Source organism: Hemiscyllium ocellatum, chromosome 26 (genome assembly GCF_020745735.1).
Source record: "Hemiscyllium ocellatum isolate sHemOce1 chromosome 26, sHemOce1.pat.X.cur, whole genome shotgun sequence".
Classification (NCBI taxonomy): Eukaryota; Metazoa; Chordata; class Chondrichthyes; order Orectolobiformes; family Hemiscylliidae; genus Hemiscyllium; species Hemiscyllium ocellatum.
Window position 1 is genome coordinate 49,098,343 of NC_083426.1, and position 16,428 is coordinate 49,114,770.

At 42.0% G+C, this 16,428-nt stretch overlaps 1 protein-coding gene across 1 annotated transcript in view; it reads right to left on the reverse strand.

The window, feature by feature from the left end:
* LOC132828258 (sodium-coupled monocarboxylate transporter 1-like) overlaps positions 1-16,428 on the reverse strand; it is a 94,888-nt gene that overhangs the window by 24,704 nt on the left and 53,756 nt on the right. The window contains exons 8-10 of the mRNA XM_060845231.1: positions 7,738-7,826; positions 7,500-7,609; positions 861-928 (exon numbers count right to left, since the gene is read on the reverse strand). Coding sequence (XP_060701214.1) covers positions 861-928; positions 7,500-7,609; positions 7,738-7,826 — 267 coding nt within the window. The remainder of the gene's footprint in view (positions 1-860; positions 929-7,499; positions 7,610-7,737; positions 7,827-16,428) is intronic.

A 16,428-nucleotide genomic window follows, 5' to 3' on the forward strand; every position in this document is an offset into this window, starting at 1 on the left:
ACCTGACATATGCTTCCTTCTTTTTCTTAACCAAACCCTCAATTTCTTTAGTCATCCAGCATTCCCTATTCCTGCCAGCCTTCCCTTTCACCCTGACAGGAATATACTTTCTCTGGATTCTTGTTATCTCATTTCTGAAGGCTTCCCATTTTCCAGCCATCCCTTTACCTGCGAACATTTGCCTCCAATCAACTTTTCAAAGTTCTTGCCTAATACCGTCAAAAATGTTTAGTCAAACTGATAGATGTGATTGAGATCTCGCTCTGGTATTTAAGTGCTTTAAAGTGATGTTGGAATAGGTTGGATTTAATTTTGATGTGTTCAAAATCTTTAAAATTATGTTCTATGTAAGTAACTTGGTTGGTTCCTTTTTACATCTTTTTTCATGTAGTAAACTTGTGTTTTATTTTTAAAACCAAATTGGCAGTTCTGCAGCTTACATTTCAGTGAATGGCCACCACAACAATTTTAAAAAGACATGATCTATCAAGCTAGATTTCGGTCTGGAGTCAGGCTTGGCCAGTTCTGGGATTATAACACCAGTTTCTAAATCTCCTTACAAGGAGGGTAAAGCTGTAGTCTTAAACTGGTAACCTTTGACAATCTGAGCATGGGATGATTGCCATGAGAAGTTGCAATGTCACAGTCATGCAGTAGGAATGGTTGGGGTGAGTGACAAATGTTCATTGCTAGAGAGTTGACTAATTATCATTCCTCAGCCAGAGGTGTTTAACCCAGCAGTGGATGATTAAAATGAGAGAAATTTGTATTTATGGGCCTGAGCACTGGATATGCTGATGAAGAGTAAAATTCAGCAAACGTGAAATCCAGTTACATCTATTAGCGCAGGTGAATCCTACCTGCAGAACGCTTCCCATCAGAGAGGATAATGCAGCCATTCCAATGCAGATCATTCCAAACATTAAGCCTATAAAACAAATGAGTATAGAAGCGTATATCCCTTTTAAATGCAGCATATTCATAGCCAAACACAGTGATTTACAGTTATTTCAGAAAAATAGCTAGTCTTCATTCTACTAGCAAAACTTTTGAATCCAATAAATTTAGAAAAATGACATTTGAGTTAACACAGCTGGAGGGTAGTTCACAGAAATAAAAATAGAATACTCGACTCAGGAATTTGGTCAATTGAACTCTTTTTTTTCAAAGCTACTCAAATATTTCGTATTTAATTTAGTTTAATTTCTTCCTGTCTTAGTCAGTGGTAACAAAAATCTGTTATTGAGAGCTACATCAATTTTTAAAGTGCATATTTGAAGTTGATTCCCTAGCCAGCAAGGCCTAATTTGGGTAACATTTGGATTTCTAGCTGCAATACATACGGGAGGTCTTTGCTCATGCATGGAGTAGATAGGCCAGCTAGATGGTCTTCAGCTTCAGCAGTGTACTGATCCTGGTGACTGAGGGTATTTAGAGAAGCTGCTGTTCTAAGTTTTGAAAGAAAGTCATTTGAGAGAGGTTGTGAGGGACAGCGAGACATGCAGTTCAGAAGCATTAATTAGGTAAGTGATTGGTTGCTGAGTTTTAAGGTTCTTTTTCCTTTCTCTAATCTTAGGCAATCATTCTAGTGCCAAAGAAATATTAGATGTGAAGCTGGAAAAGCACAGCAGGTCAAACTGCAGGAAAGTCAACATTTCGGGCCAAAACCCTTCGCCAGGACTGGGAAGAGGGAGGAAACTCATAAGTATATTGGGGGAAGGGGATGGAGCTGGGAAAAGGGTAGGTGGGACGGTGATAGATGAATGCGGGTAGGGGGTTATTGTGATTGATCAGTGGAAAGGGTGGAGTGGATAGGTGAGTAGGAAGATGGACAGACCAGGGAGGTGAGAAGGGGGTGGGGCTAGACATGGGATAAGGCCAAAGGAGGAGGGACTTTGAAGCTGGTGAAGTCGATGTTGAGGCCATTGGCCTGTAAGCTTCCCAGGTGATATATAAGGTGTTGTTCCTCCAGCTCCTGTTTGGCCTCACTCTGACAGTGGAGTCCAAGGATGGACATGTCGCTAGAGGGGTGGGAGGGGGAATTAAAGTAGGTGGCAACTGGAAGGTCAGGTTGGTGCAGGGCACAAATGCTCTGTGAACTGGTCTCCGAATCTGCATTTGGTCTCTTTGATACAGAGGAGACCACGTCAGGAGCACAGATATAATAGATGATGCTGGATGACGTGCAAGTGAATCTCTGTCAGATCTGGATGGATTGTTTGGGGGCTTGGATGGAGATGAGAGGGGAGGCAGGTGTTACACTTCTTGCAGTTGCAGGGAAAGATACTGGATGTGGTGGAGAAGTTGGTGGGGAGTGTAAAGTTGACGAGGGAGTCGTGGAGTGAAAGGTTCCTGTGGAAAGTGCGCAGGGGTGGGGAAGGGAGTTCATTTTTGGTGGCGGGATCTGATTATAGGTGGCAGAAATGTCAGAGAATGATGCTTTGGATTCGGAGGTTAGTAGGGTGCTATGTGAAGACTAAGGGGACTTATCCTTACTGTTGTTGGGAGAAGGGGTTAAAGGGCAGAAGTGTGAGAGATGATGGAGATGCTGTTGAGGTCATCCTTAATTACCGAGGAGGAGAAATTATGGTTCCTAAAGTAGGAGGATATCTGGAATGTGCTGGAGTGGAATGCTTTATCCTGGGAGCAAATGCAGCAGAGGCAGAGGAATTGGGAGTATAGGATAGCATTTTTTCGGGAGGGTGGGTGAGAGGAGATGTAGTTGAGGTAGTTATGGGAGTCAGTGGGTTTGAAATGAATATCAGTGATGAGTCAGTTTCTGGAGGTGGAAACAGAGAGATCAGGAAGGTGAGGGAGGTGTCGGAAATGGTCCAGGTGAATTTGAGGGCTGGATGGAAGGTATTGGTGGAGTTAATGAACTGCTTAAGCTCCTTGTGAGAGCACGAGGCAGCACTGATGCAGTCACCAATGTAGCTGAGGAAGAGGTGAGGGATGGTGCTGGTATAGTTTTGGAAAAGGACTGTACCATGAATCCTACAAAGAGGCAGGATTAGCTCATGGCCATGCGGGTGCCCATGGCTACGGCTTTGGTTTGTAGGAAGTGAGATGAACCAAATGAAAAACTGTTGAGGGTGAGGACCCTAGTTCTGCCAGGCGGATGAGAATGTCAGTAGAGTGGAACTAGTTAGGCCTATGGGAGGAAGAAATGGAGGGCCTTTAGGCCCTCTGTGTGGGGGATATGGGTGTAAATGATCTGTACGCCAATGGTGAAGGTGAGGTGTTGGGGACCGGGGAATTGAACATTTTGGAAGAGGTGGAGGGTGTGGGTTGTGTCTCGAATGTAGGTAGGGAGTTCCTGTACCAAAGGGAAAAACAGGAAGTCGAGATAGGAAAAGATGAGCTCGGTGGGGCCGGAGCAGGCAGAGACAATCGGTCGACTGGGGCAATCACAGGTATGGATTTGGGTAGGAGATTGAAACGGGTGGTGCAGGGTTGGGGAACTATCAGGTTGGAGGCTATAGTGGATGGATTCTCTTCAGGCCTCTTTTCAAGGAAGAAAAACTGATGGTCTGGGAGATGATGGCTTGGTGATCAGAGGTGGGGGTCATAGTCGAGGGGACGGTAAGAGGAGGTGTCAGAGAGTTGGTATCTGGCCTTGGCAATATAGAAGTCAGTTTGCCATAATATCACCTACACCCCCACTGCCTCTCCCTCTCCCCTAATCCTTATCAGCAGGTTCAATAGTGAAGTTGGGCTTGGAGCTGCCTGCTCTTCAACATAGGTGTATAATCCCTCTACATGTTGATTGCCCATCAGGATGGTTAGAAGGCTCTCTGTATCTTACTTGAAAACAAACCTGAAGAGTATCCATCCACTACCAGCTTTTTTTTCGCATAGTGTATGTGGAACATTCATTACTTCAGTTTATCCTAGGCCTCTACTCAACTGTTTATGCAATGGGCTGATGACATCATTGGTGCTGCTTCCTGCTGTAATCCGGAATTGGAAAAATTTATCAGTTTGCTTCTAATTTCCATATTTCTCTCGCCTTTCTCTGGCTCATCTCTGACTTTTCCCTTCTTTCCTCAAATTCACTTTTTTCCATTTCTGGGGACAGGGTGTCCACCAATATCCATTACAAACCCATCGAATCCCACAGTTACCTTGACTACACTTCCTCACAACCTGCTTCCAGCAAGGACATAATTCCATTTATCCAGTTTCTCTGTCTTTGTCACATCTGCACTTTCCACTGGGGTGCATCAAACACGTTATCCTTTTACATCAATCAAGGAAGCTATCTCCACCCTGGCTTACCGGCCTCTTGTCCATCATATTTCCTGCACTTTTAGAACCTTGCACCCCACCATTTTCTGCATTAAAAGGATCAGCCTATGCCATTTCTACCACATCCAGCAGATGGCACCACCAAGCAAATCTTCCCCTTCACACTGCTGTCACCATTTTGCAGAGACTGTTCCCTCTGCCACATCCTGTTCAACTTCTCCATTGCTCCTAACAAACTCTCACTCCCCATGGCACCTTCCCATGCAATCACAGAAGATGTAACATTTGCCCTTTCACGTCTTTCTTCCTCACGTCTCCAAGGCATCAACCACTTCATCCAGATGAAGCACCATTTAGCTTGAATTTCTTTCAATCTACTCTGTTGTATTTGCTTTTCACAATGCACCCTCTTTCACATTGGCAAGATTAAATACACATTGGGGGAACACTTTGAGAAACTCCTCTGCCTGTCCATAAGAATGACCCCAATCTTCAGTTGCTTATTATGACAATAAACTATCTTGCTCCCATGCAAACATTTCTGTTTTGAGCTTCCTACGGTCTTCCAGTGAAACAGGAATTCTGTTTTTGAGATGGAAGAATAACACCTCATCTTCCCCTTTGGAAGTTTGCAGTCTTAAGGAGTTCAACAGCCAACAATGTCAGAGCATGATTTTGATCATAATCCCCTTTCCTCCTCCTCTCCCCTCCACCCCCAACAACATCTTTTCACACCTATCATTTACATCTACTTTACATATGTGTATCCCCTACATCACCATTAGCACTTCCTTTGTCTTTTGTTGTGGGTATCTATTCCATTTGGTCCTCATACCTTTTGTTTAAGCATAAACCCAACAATTTTCCAGCTTCTTTCAGCTCTGAAGAAGATTCATATTGGACCTGAAATGAAACTCTGTTTCTTTCTCCACAGATGCTGCCAGACCTCCTGAGTCTCCCCAGCACTCTCTGTTCTTATTTAAGAATTCCAGCATCTTTCATATTTTGTTTTTATTTGACACTGGGAATTTATTAGATTAGATTCCGTACAGTGTGGAAACAGGCCGTTTGGCCCAACAAGTCCACACTGATCATCCGAAGAGTAACCTACCTAGACCCATTTCTCTCTGACTAATGCACCTAAAACGATGTGTAATTTAGCATGGCCAACCTAACCTGCACATCTTTGGAGTGTGGGAGGAAACCGAAGCACCCGGAGGAAACCCACACAGACAATGTGCAAACTCCACACAGACAGTCACCCAAGGCTGGAAGCCAACCTGGGTCCCTGGTGCTGTGAGGTAGCAGTGCTAACCACTGAGCCACTGTGCTGCCCCAGACAGATTTTTCTTTCAGAGCCGCACACAAATGTCATCCCCATACCAAAGCACCGCCTACTCGTTATAGTATGTCGGGCCACATACTGAGCGAATCCGTGGATCATCCTGCCTTCAACAGTGAGGCCATAAGAAACTGTAAGCAAACACAGAAGTTGCTGGAAAAGCTCAACAAGTCTGGCAGCCTCTCTGAAGAGAAATCAGAGTTAATCCTTTGGGTCTAGTGACCTTTCCTTAGAACTGATGATAGCTGGGAGTTGTCGAGTTATTGGAAATTGTAGCTAATCATATGAAAGAGTAATCCTGCATGTAAGCTCTCGAGTACAACACCTCATTTTTCCTTGCGTCTCCTTGGCTAGCTGAATTCCTTTGACATATTATGCAACATTCCATGGTGATCTCAAGAGTTTTGGCAGTACTGAGTTCTGCCTTCAATATTTTCTGATCAACCTGTTTGGAGATTAGATTCTATACCTAAGACCATAGACCATAAGACATAGGAGTGGAAGTGAGGCCATTCGGCCCATCGAGTCCACTCTGCCATTTAGTCATAGGTGCTGAGCACTTCAACTCCATTTACCCACACTCTCCCTGTAGCCCTTAATTCCTTGCGAGAATGAAGAATTTATCAATCTATGCCACTGTAAATTCCACAGTCTCACCGCAAACTGAGTAAAGAACTTCTTCTGAATTCCTTACTTGGTTGCTGCTAATTTTCCAGTTCCTGCAAGTTAGAAGCACTCCCTCTGTATTTACACTATCAAAGTCTTTTGAAGATCTCCACTAAACCCTCCCACTCAACCTTCTCTCTTCAAGAGAAAAAGACTGAGCCTGCAACCCTATTGCCATGATCTTGAAACTAAAAATATGTTTTGATACGTTAAAAAAAAATCAAAGAACTGAAGCTGGAAATCTGAAACAAAAATAGAAATTGCTGGAGAAACTCAGCAGGTCTAGTAGCAAAGCTGGTTCAACATTTCAAGTCCAGTCACCCTTCTTCAGAACACATTTTGATACTTCATTTCTACTGGGATAAACACAGTAACTGGAATAGTGCAATGTCTGTGCTGTTGTTCTGTTTTATCATTGCAAAACCGGTTTGTTAAAGCCATATCCTCAACAAGATGTTAATACGTGCAGCACAACACACAACTATGAGCTGTAAGTACAGGTTATAAAGTTAAGCAGTAATTTCAAAATCTTAGGATAAGGTAAGAGGGGCCTCTCTAAATGGTTTGAGGCCTAGTATTCCTGATGCTTCGTTTTAATTGTAACCCACCAGAAAGGCACTTAAATTAGATTCTGTTGATACAGCGCTTGCAATGGAATTTAATGTAAATTTAGCACTCCATTTGGCGCTCTCAGGACAAACAGCAGAAACAGAACCAGAGACCATGTAGGTATTACGTACAGGGGTTATACCTGCTCCATGCCTCTGGAGCAGGTGTAATTTGAGCCCAGGTCTTTTGTTTCAGAGGTAGGGACACTACCACTGAGCCATTATATCTCCTCATGAGGGTTGTCCTACACTGGAATGTTGAATTAATCAACCAGTAGTCCATTGTCAATAACATTGAGTTAATGTTGAGTTCATCTAGCTTTCAATTAAAAGCAGCATCAAAACTGTCAGGAACTGATTAGTGGCATCAGGCAAGAGCAATTAGAAGATTACATTGATTTTCAGAGTTTACAGGTTACAAGTGGAGGGTAAGTCTGATAGATAAAAAGTTAGATTGTTTTGAGATCTTGGTAAAGAATGAGCTGTTGTATAAATGCTGAGCTACCATTGGTCCACAGATTGGCTTTCATTTCCAACTGACAACTGGATCAACTAGTACCGGTTCTACGGAAATTCCAACTTGGAAGTGGTTTCTACATGTATCTGAACATTTGTAGCGGTGAAATCCAACTTACTGAGCCCCTTTGTGACCCAAGCAAGTTTCTGCTCCGATAAATTGGTGAAAGGTTTGATGACGTCCTCCACTGTGACAGCAGCCAATGCATTGATGCTAGAGGAAACCGTACTGGAAAAAGATGAATGAAAGAGAATCAGGACTTCAATACTGAAGGAAACGGCATTACAAAGAGATGATTTGGAAGGAACAAGGACGTTAACATTGAGGATGATTGAATGGAATCAGATATTCAGTACCTCAAAGTCCCACTATATGCGGCTGCAACAAAGAGTCCTGGAACACCAGGATAATCCCTCAGAATATCCATCACCAGGTATGGGAGCAACTGAAACACAAGAATATAACAAACCTGATTTAGCACATTAAGACCTACTTAGAAGGAGATTTTTCTGCCTCATATGATTTGACAAATTACTAAGGAATACTGTGCATTGCAGTCCATTCAAGCAAAATCCTTGGCAAACATTACCCTTCCTGGTTTGCTGAAGCAAGAACATTAACAAAAAAATGCCCATCCCAATTTTTATACTCTATACTCTATTATGTTTCAGTCTTCCTGAAAAATGCTATCTGTCTCTGTCCGTTCAAGTGAGATTCTGACAGAATCCTGTCAATGAAGCAAAATCCAGGCAACAAAGATGAAAGTTGCTGAAGTAACTCAAATGGCTGACATTTCTGGACAATTAATTCTAGCTAGGAAAAGCTGAAGATTGGGTAGGGAAAGAGGGAAGTGGGCAGGAGTAAACGTTAGGTGGAGGTGGAGCCCAGAGAGAGAGAGAGAGAGACAGCAGTTGGATAGATAGGTGAATGGGTAACAATCACTCTGGGAAAATCAGTAGCTGCTAATGAGGACCATTGGGCTAATTGTGGTACCACCTTACATGTGGGGATTGAGATAAGGGCAAGGAAGAAGGTGCTCATGATCTAAAATTATTGAACTCAATATTGAGCCCTGAGAGCTATAGGATCCCAACCAGAAAATGAGATGCTGTTCTTTCTGCTTGTGCTGATCATTGCAGAGCACTGTAGAAAACCCTGAGACAGAGATGTTGGCCAGGGAACACAGTGGCGGGCAGCAGGAAGCTCAGAGCCATTTTTGAGCACAATATGTAGGTGTTCTGTAAAGCTCAGTCTGTGTTTCATCTCCCCAGTGTACAGGAGTCCACATTGTGAGCATCAAGTACAGTAGACCAGATTGAGTGAAATGCAGGGTAAGTCGCTGCTTCACCTGGAAGGTGTGTCTGGGACCATGCATAGTGAGGAGGGAAAAACTAAATAGGTAGATGTTACATGTCATGTGATTGCATGGGAAGGTGTTGGGGGTGGTCTGTGGAGGTGTTGAGAGTGGAAGACAAGTGAATCAAAGTGTCCCTGCAAAAGGCTGACAAAGGAGGGGACTATACGGGAGGAAAATCTTTTCAAAACTCAGTCTGGTGGTGGCATGCTGCTGGAGATGATGTATGTGGATACTTGTATGGTGGTAAGTGAAGACCAGGGGAACCCTATCACTGTTGTCAAAGGGAAGAGAAAGCATGAGGGCCAAAGTGCAGGAGATAAGATGGACATGGCTGAAGGCTCTGTCTACCATGATGATGGGGAATCCTCAGTTGAGAAAGAAGATGGACATTTCGAAGTCCACCCTCCCCCACCCGCCTCCTTGTAGAAGCTGACATCATCAGGACAGAAGGCAAAGAAACTGAGAGTCTTTACAGGAAGTGATTTTTGAGAATGCATAGTGTAGGTAACTGTGGGAGTCAGTGTGTTTTGTGGTGGATATTGGTGGCCAGCCTATCCCCAGAAATGAAGACAGAAATGTTGAGAGGGGGAGGGGAGAGGAGGAGTCAGTGACAAAATCCAGTAAATCCTGGAAATGACCTGGGAGTTCTCCAGAGCAATCTTGAATATCTGTAACTTTAGTTTTGACCAGTCAGAAGGGACAGAAGTGTACACCGAATGTGTACTGTTTGGGATTCCCCAGGAATGTACCAGATGTATTCTACAGTTATGAAATAATCTTGGGCAATCCCCAAATGGTACTCACTCAAGGCACTTTCCTGGGAAATATTATCTATTCTGTACTTGAGAGATATTTCTGGGATTGCTTATGATTTAGAGTCTTGAAAATTTCACCCAGCTCTGATACAAAGCCAGTGTGCAGGTGATTTTTTTTCCCCAGAGAGTGGTGAACCTGAGCGGTTCTCTTCCATAGAATTGCACTTGAGGCCAAAATATGCTGTCAAGAAGGAATGCAATATAGTTTTTAGTGTTAAAGGTATCAAAGAGCACTGAGTTGCATGGTTAGCCATGATCATATTGAATGTCAGAGCAAATGAACTACTCTAGTTCCTGTTTACAAATAAGTGGGTACTAAACAGAGTTTCATAGAATCCCTGCTGTGTGGAAACAGGCCATTTGGCCCAACAAGTCCACACTGACCCTCCAAAAAGTAACCCATCCAGACCCATTCCCCTGATTAATGCACCTAACCAGCACATCCCTGAACACTATGGGCAATTTTTGAATGGTCAAATCACCTGACCTGCACATCTTTGAACTGTGGGAGAAAACCCACGCAGATACACGGAGAATGTGCAAACTCCACACATACTCCGCAAACACAATTACCTGAGGCTGGAATCAAACCCAGGTCCCTGGGGCTGTGAGGCAGCAGTGCTAACCTGAAGTAATGAATTGTTGGAGTAGTGTGACAAATGCTATCTATGTATATAAGTATCATTTTTAGCATTTGAATTTCAACATTGTGGCATATAGGTAGATCATTTGTGAGAAAGACTTTGCAAAAAATAACTTTAGGTTTAACGGTCCTTCCAGTGACTTAGTCCAGTATTAGTCAGAGCAGAGAGGCATTGGAGTATGAATGGAAGATTGTCTATACTATGCTGCTTTATGCAAGAGAATACAAACATTGAAGACTAGTGGATTCTTTTTGGCTCAGAATAATTGAAGTTTGATTTTAGCTTTGAAAACTCAGAGAATGATTAGGCTTCAGCACTTTGGAGGAGACAGAATGAGGATTGAAAAACATTTAGTTTCTCTCCAAGTAAAGGAGTATAGGATCGTTTTAGGGAAAGCAGTTACCTCAGTATAAAAGGTTAGTTTGTGAAACTTCCAGATCAGATGTGTTTGGTTGTAAATCTGCAGATTATAAAAAGACTGCGAAAATCTAAATTCTTAGTTTTGTGAGTATTCCTGAAAGAAAACTTCACAACTCATAGAACAGAATTGGAGAGTAATAGGCTAGCAGTGATCCACAGTATGGTTTTCATCTAACATTATCTTAAAGGGCTAGTGAAGTCATGGTTTAAATGGGAAGAGTGTGCTTGGTATATTCTCCACAGAATGGTGGATGAAATCAGAGTGGGATGTTAAAGAAGATGTTAGGACCCTGGTTTCCATGTGCATACTGTCTTACAGCAGGTACAGCTCAGAGCCCTGGACATATGAAAGTGACCACTTCCCAACAGCAACTAGTACACTACTCGAACAGAACAGACACAAGAGAGCTGACGACTAAAATTCTCAAACAAAACTCTTTCACTAAGAAAACAGCTTCAATTTTTCCTTAATCCCTCTCAGCCATCTAAAAAGGATGATAAATAGTGAATAGCCAGACCTGGCCCAACAGGAAGAGAGCTAACTTCAATAGGATAAGAAAGATTTTAGCCCGGATTACAGAAAATTAAATTGTGACATGAAAACCTGTCACGGCACAATAGTTAGCCTTTATAGAAGAATGTTTCACATACAGGTGAGATACAATTCAACAAGGGCAAAAGGCAGAGGAACAAAAACCTGCTTTGATAACATGAGAAATAGGCAAGATATTCAAACAAAAAGCGACTTGATAGACGTTTATAAAATACTGAGAGGTATGGATAGAGTTTATGGTGGTTGCCTTTTCCCTAAGATGGGGAATTTCAAGACTAGAGTGAGGGGAGTGACATTTAAAAAAAGCAAAAAAGACAGATCTTTTACACAGAGGGTGGTTCGCATTTGGAATGAACTCCCCGAGGAAGTAGTGGATGCAGGTAAATTTGCAACTTTTAAAAGACATTTGAATGCATACTTGAATAGAACCATAGAAATGTCATGAAAAGGTTTGAAGGGATATGGACCAGGAGCTGGCAGGTGGGACTAGTTTAGTTTGGGATTGTGTTTGGCATGGATTGGTTGGACCAAAGAGTCTGTTTCTGTACTGTATCACTCTGTGATTCTCTGACATGAGAGGGAGATTTTTTTCCTAGAGGGTGGTTCACATACAGAATGAACTTCCTGAGGAAATGTCAGATGCAGGTGCAATTACAACTTTTAAAAGACATTTGGATAAGTATGTGACTAGGAAAGGCTTGGAGGGATATGAGCCAGGACCAGGCAGGTGGGGCTAGTTTAGTTTGGGATTATGTTCGGTGTATACTGGTTGGACCAGAGGTCTGTTTCTATGTGTATGATTCTATGAATTTATGAAGAAAAGAAAGTATAAGATGTATGAAGCTGAATTATTCATGCATGAATCAAGTCAAATACAAAAAAATTGATAGGGAAGTGAAGAGGAAAGTAAGGTTGGCAAAGAGAAAATGACAATAGAATTGCCAGACAGAATTCAGAGATCTTTCATTGACATTTAAATAGTAAATGGGTAATAAGAAGTGGCTGTGAGCTTACTAGAAACAAAGAGGATGATACAAAGTTAATGACACAGGGCAAACTTAGGTTATTTAGTGAGTACATTGTATAAGTGTTTACTGAGAAGGTCATAGAGATTTACAGCATAGAAACAGACTCTTCGGTCCAACTCATCCATACGGACCAGATATCCTAACCCAATCTAGTCCCATTTGCCAGCACTTAGCCCATATCTCTCTAAACCCTTCCTATTCATATCCATCCTGATGCTTTTTAAATGTTGTAATTGTACCAACCTCCAACACTTCCTCTGGCAGCTCATTCCATATACGCACCGCCTTCTGCATGAAAAGGTTGCCCCTTAGGTCCCTTTTAAATTTTTCCTCTCACACCCTAAACCTATGCCCTCTAGTTCTGGACTCACCCACACTGTGGAAAAAGTCCTTGCCTATTTACTCTATCCATGTCCCACATGATTTTATAAACGTCTACAGGTCACCCCTCGGCCTCCAGTGCTCTAGAGAAAGTAGCCCCAACCAATTCATCACCTTCCTGGAGCTCAATCCTCCAACCCTGGCAACATCCTTGTAAATCTTTCCTGAACCCTTTCTGGTCACAACAAGGGAGGGAGAACAGAATTACACACAATATTCCAAAAGTGGCCTAACTAATGTCCTGTACAGCCACAACATAACCTCCCAATTCCAATTCTCAATGGTTTGACCCATAAAGGAAAGCATACCAAACAACAACTTCTCTATCCTGTCTACCTGTGACTCCACTTTCAAAGAACTATGAACCTGCACTCCAAGGTCTCGATTCAGCAACCCTATCCAGGACCTTACCATTAAGTGTATAAGGCCTATCCTGATTTGCCTTTCCAAATGCAGCACCTCACATTTATCTAAATTAACCTCCAACTGCCACTTTTCAGCCCATTGGCACATCTGATCAAGATCTCATTGTACTCTGAGATAACCTTCTTCTCTATCCACTCCAGCTCCAAATTTGGTGTCATCTCCAAACTTACTAAACTGTGCCTCTTATGCTTGCATCCAAATCATTTATGTAAATGACAAACAGTAGAGGGCCCAGCACCGATCCTTATGGCACTCCACTGGTCACAGGTCTCTCGTCTGAAAAACAACCCTCCACCACCATCCTCTGTCTTCTACCTGTGAGCCAGTTCTGTATCCAAATGGCTATTTCTCCCTGTATTGCATGAGATCTAACCTTGCCAACCGGTCCACCATGAGGAACCTTTTCGAACACCTTACTGAAGTCCATGTAGATCGTGTCCACCGCTCTGTCCTCATCAATCCTTTCTGTTACTTCTTCAAAAAACTCAACCAAGTTAGTGAGACATGATTTCTCACACACACGACCATGTTGACTATCCCTAATCAGATCTCACCTTTTCAAATACATCTGAATCCTGTCCCTTAGGATTCCCTCCAACAACTTGCCCACCATCGATGTCAGGCTCACTGATCTGTAGTTCCCAGGCTTTTCCTTACCACCCTTCTTAAATAGTGGCACCATGTCAGTCAGCCTCCAGTCTTCTGGCACCTCACCAATGACTATCACAAAATATCAGCAAAAGCAGAGATGGTAGTGGCACGGTTTAAATTCAAAGTAGGATTTACTGGGGAGGTTGTCTAAAATTAGACTCTTAGAATTGTAAGAGATCACCTTTTTTTATGGCTATACATGAAAAATCTGATATGTAGTCTCTGCTTTAAATATGCAGAATGTATAAGGAATTGTTTACAACTTTATAAAATCAAGAGGAGCTAACTGATGAACAATGTTATTATTTGGGGACATAAAATCTAGATGAAGTTGGCACCATTCATTTTAGTTCAGGACATTTCAGCATAGCAACAAGCCTCATGGTCATGGTGCTTAGCAGTTTCTGCAAGGAGTAAAAAAGAGAGAAGCAAGAAGTCCTCCAAAAGTGAACTGTGATGATTTTTCCCCTCCCCTTTCTTTGTAAAGTTGCTCTCTCTAATTTACTGTTGAAAAAGCAGAAAATTACATTCAGAGATGCTGAAAAAAATTCTAAATTTAAAGACAATCAGAAAGACCCCAAATCCAATCACGCAAACTGTGAAGTACAGCCTGATAACACCGTGGCATCATTGAAGAATCAAAAGATTGTGAAATCAACTCATCCAGTTTGTCATTTTGACTGATGCTACAGAACTGTGGTCTTCTGATTACTTTTCCCCTCCATCCATAATATTTGTGTTCAGTTTGTTTGATTTCTTTGTGTGCCTGTGTGTTGCAAGCTTTTAAAAGGGATAACTTTGAAAATAGATAAACTAGAAATTATTTTCTTCTTGTTGTTAGAGTTAAGAATGTTACAATATATTGCTCTTTTCTTTGCTACTGTAGGACCCTGGTGTCCCTTGTTTGTATCCCTGGTAGCTGTAAACCAGGCAAATTTGGATTCATGGTAGTTTCTTCAAATCTTCATTTCTGGTGACTGCTGGAATGGTGTGCCTTGATTTCTAACACACTATTCCGTTTGCTTGTGACAAAATTTTGGGGCTTGTTGGTGTTTTTTTTGAACAAGGACAATGTAAGCTTGGATCTGGACTTAGTGTAAGTAATATAGGATAAAAAGGACAGAAGGCAGTCCTTTGCTTTAAGAAATATGATGGCACCAGAAACTGCGCAAAACTTACTACACATGGAAAAGATGTCTCCATTGAACTTGGGAAAGATCACAAAAATCAGATTAATTGAATTAGCAAGTAAATTGGAAATATAATTTTCTGTCAGAGCTAAGAAGGCAGAAACAATTCAAGAACTAGCACCATAACTAGGCATATATAGAGATCTAAGAGAGACTAGGTTCTACAAACAAGAAAACATTGGAATGGAGATGAGAATGTTGTGGGGATGATATGTAAGTTTGCAGGTGACACAAAAATTGGCCCAGGTGGTTGGCAAAGAGGAGAAAGGTGCTGGGTTACAGGAGGAAATAAATAAATTAGTCATATGGCCAGATCAGTGGCAGATGGAATTTAACCCTATGTAAGGGCACAAGGGATAAATGAGGGGTAATATATTTGTGAAGGAGGAATAAAACAATGAAGTGCTTAATGAGTGGCAAGACCCTAGGAAGCTCAGAGAAACAGGAATCTTGGGTGCTTGTCCACAGATCCCTGAAAGCGTTAAGACAGATTAATAGGACAGTTAAGAAGGCATATGGGATGCTTTTCTTTGTCAATTGTAACATAGTTTATAAGAGCAAGGGGCTCATGTTAGAGCTGTACAAAATTTTGGTTACGCCACAGCTGGAATACTGTGGTGTAGTTCTGATTACTGAACAATAGGAAGGATGTCATGGCTTTCGAGGAATGCAAAGGAGGTTGACTTTTCAGCAAGAAGAGGGACTTGGAGGGGAACTTGCAGGTGCTGTTTCCATGTATCTACTGTATTTGTCCTTCAAGTTTGTATTGGCCATGGATTTGGAATAAACTGTCTAAGGGGTCTTGATGAATGTATGCAGTACAGCTTGTAGTTGGTACAGACTGCTGCCACTGAATGTCAGTGGTGCAGGAAGTGAATGCTTGTGGTTGTGGTGACAATTAAGAGGACTGTTTGTCCTGGATAGTGTTAAGCTTCTTGAGTGTTGTTGGATCTGTGCTCATTCAGGCAAGTGTGGAGTATTCTGTCACACTGTTGACTCATGTCTTGTAAATAGTGGAAAGGCTTTGGGGGGAGAGGGAATGAGTTATTTGTAGCATGTTTGCCTGCCATTCGTTTATTTTTGCTTGTGATTACAGAGAAGAGTAAGGTGATGCATTTTGTCAGAAAGGTCATAGAGGGGAAATGTATACTTACTTAGTGATACAATTTTAAAGAGAGGAAATGAATAGAATGATGTGGGGCGTTCATGTGTATTACTTTTTACTGGTGGCAGGAAATGTTAATCAAAGTATATCAAACCTTGAGCTTCATATTACAGAGATATTGAATTGAAAAGCAGGAAAAATTATTTTGAACTTTAATATAGCTCATGTCAGACTGCACTTAAAGCAGTATGTCCAGTTCTGGTCTTCATGCTTGAGGAAAGATATTAAAGTATTTGAGGAGTGCAGAGGAGATCTCCAAAAAGTCTCCCAAAGGTGAGGGAGTTTAGCTACAGGGTTAAATTGTAGGAAATAGGATTGTTCTCTGTGGAGTAAAGTTGGAGAATGTTTGGAGATCTGTTAGAGGAAAAAATGAACGTTTAATTAGTTGGACACAGGAAAGTTGTTGCCATGAGTTTA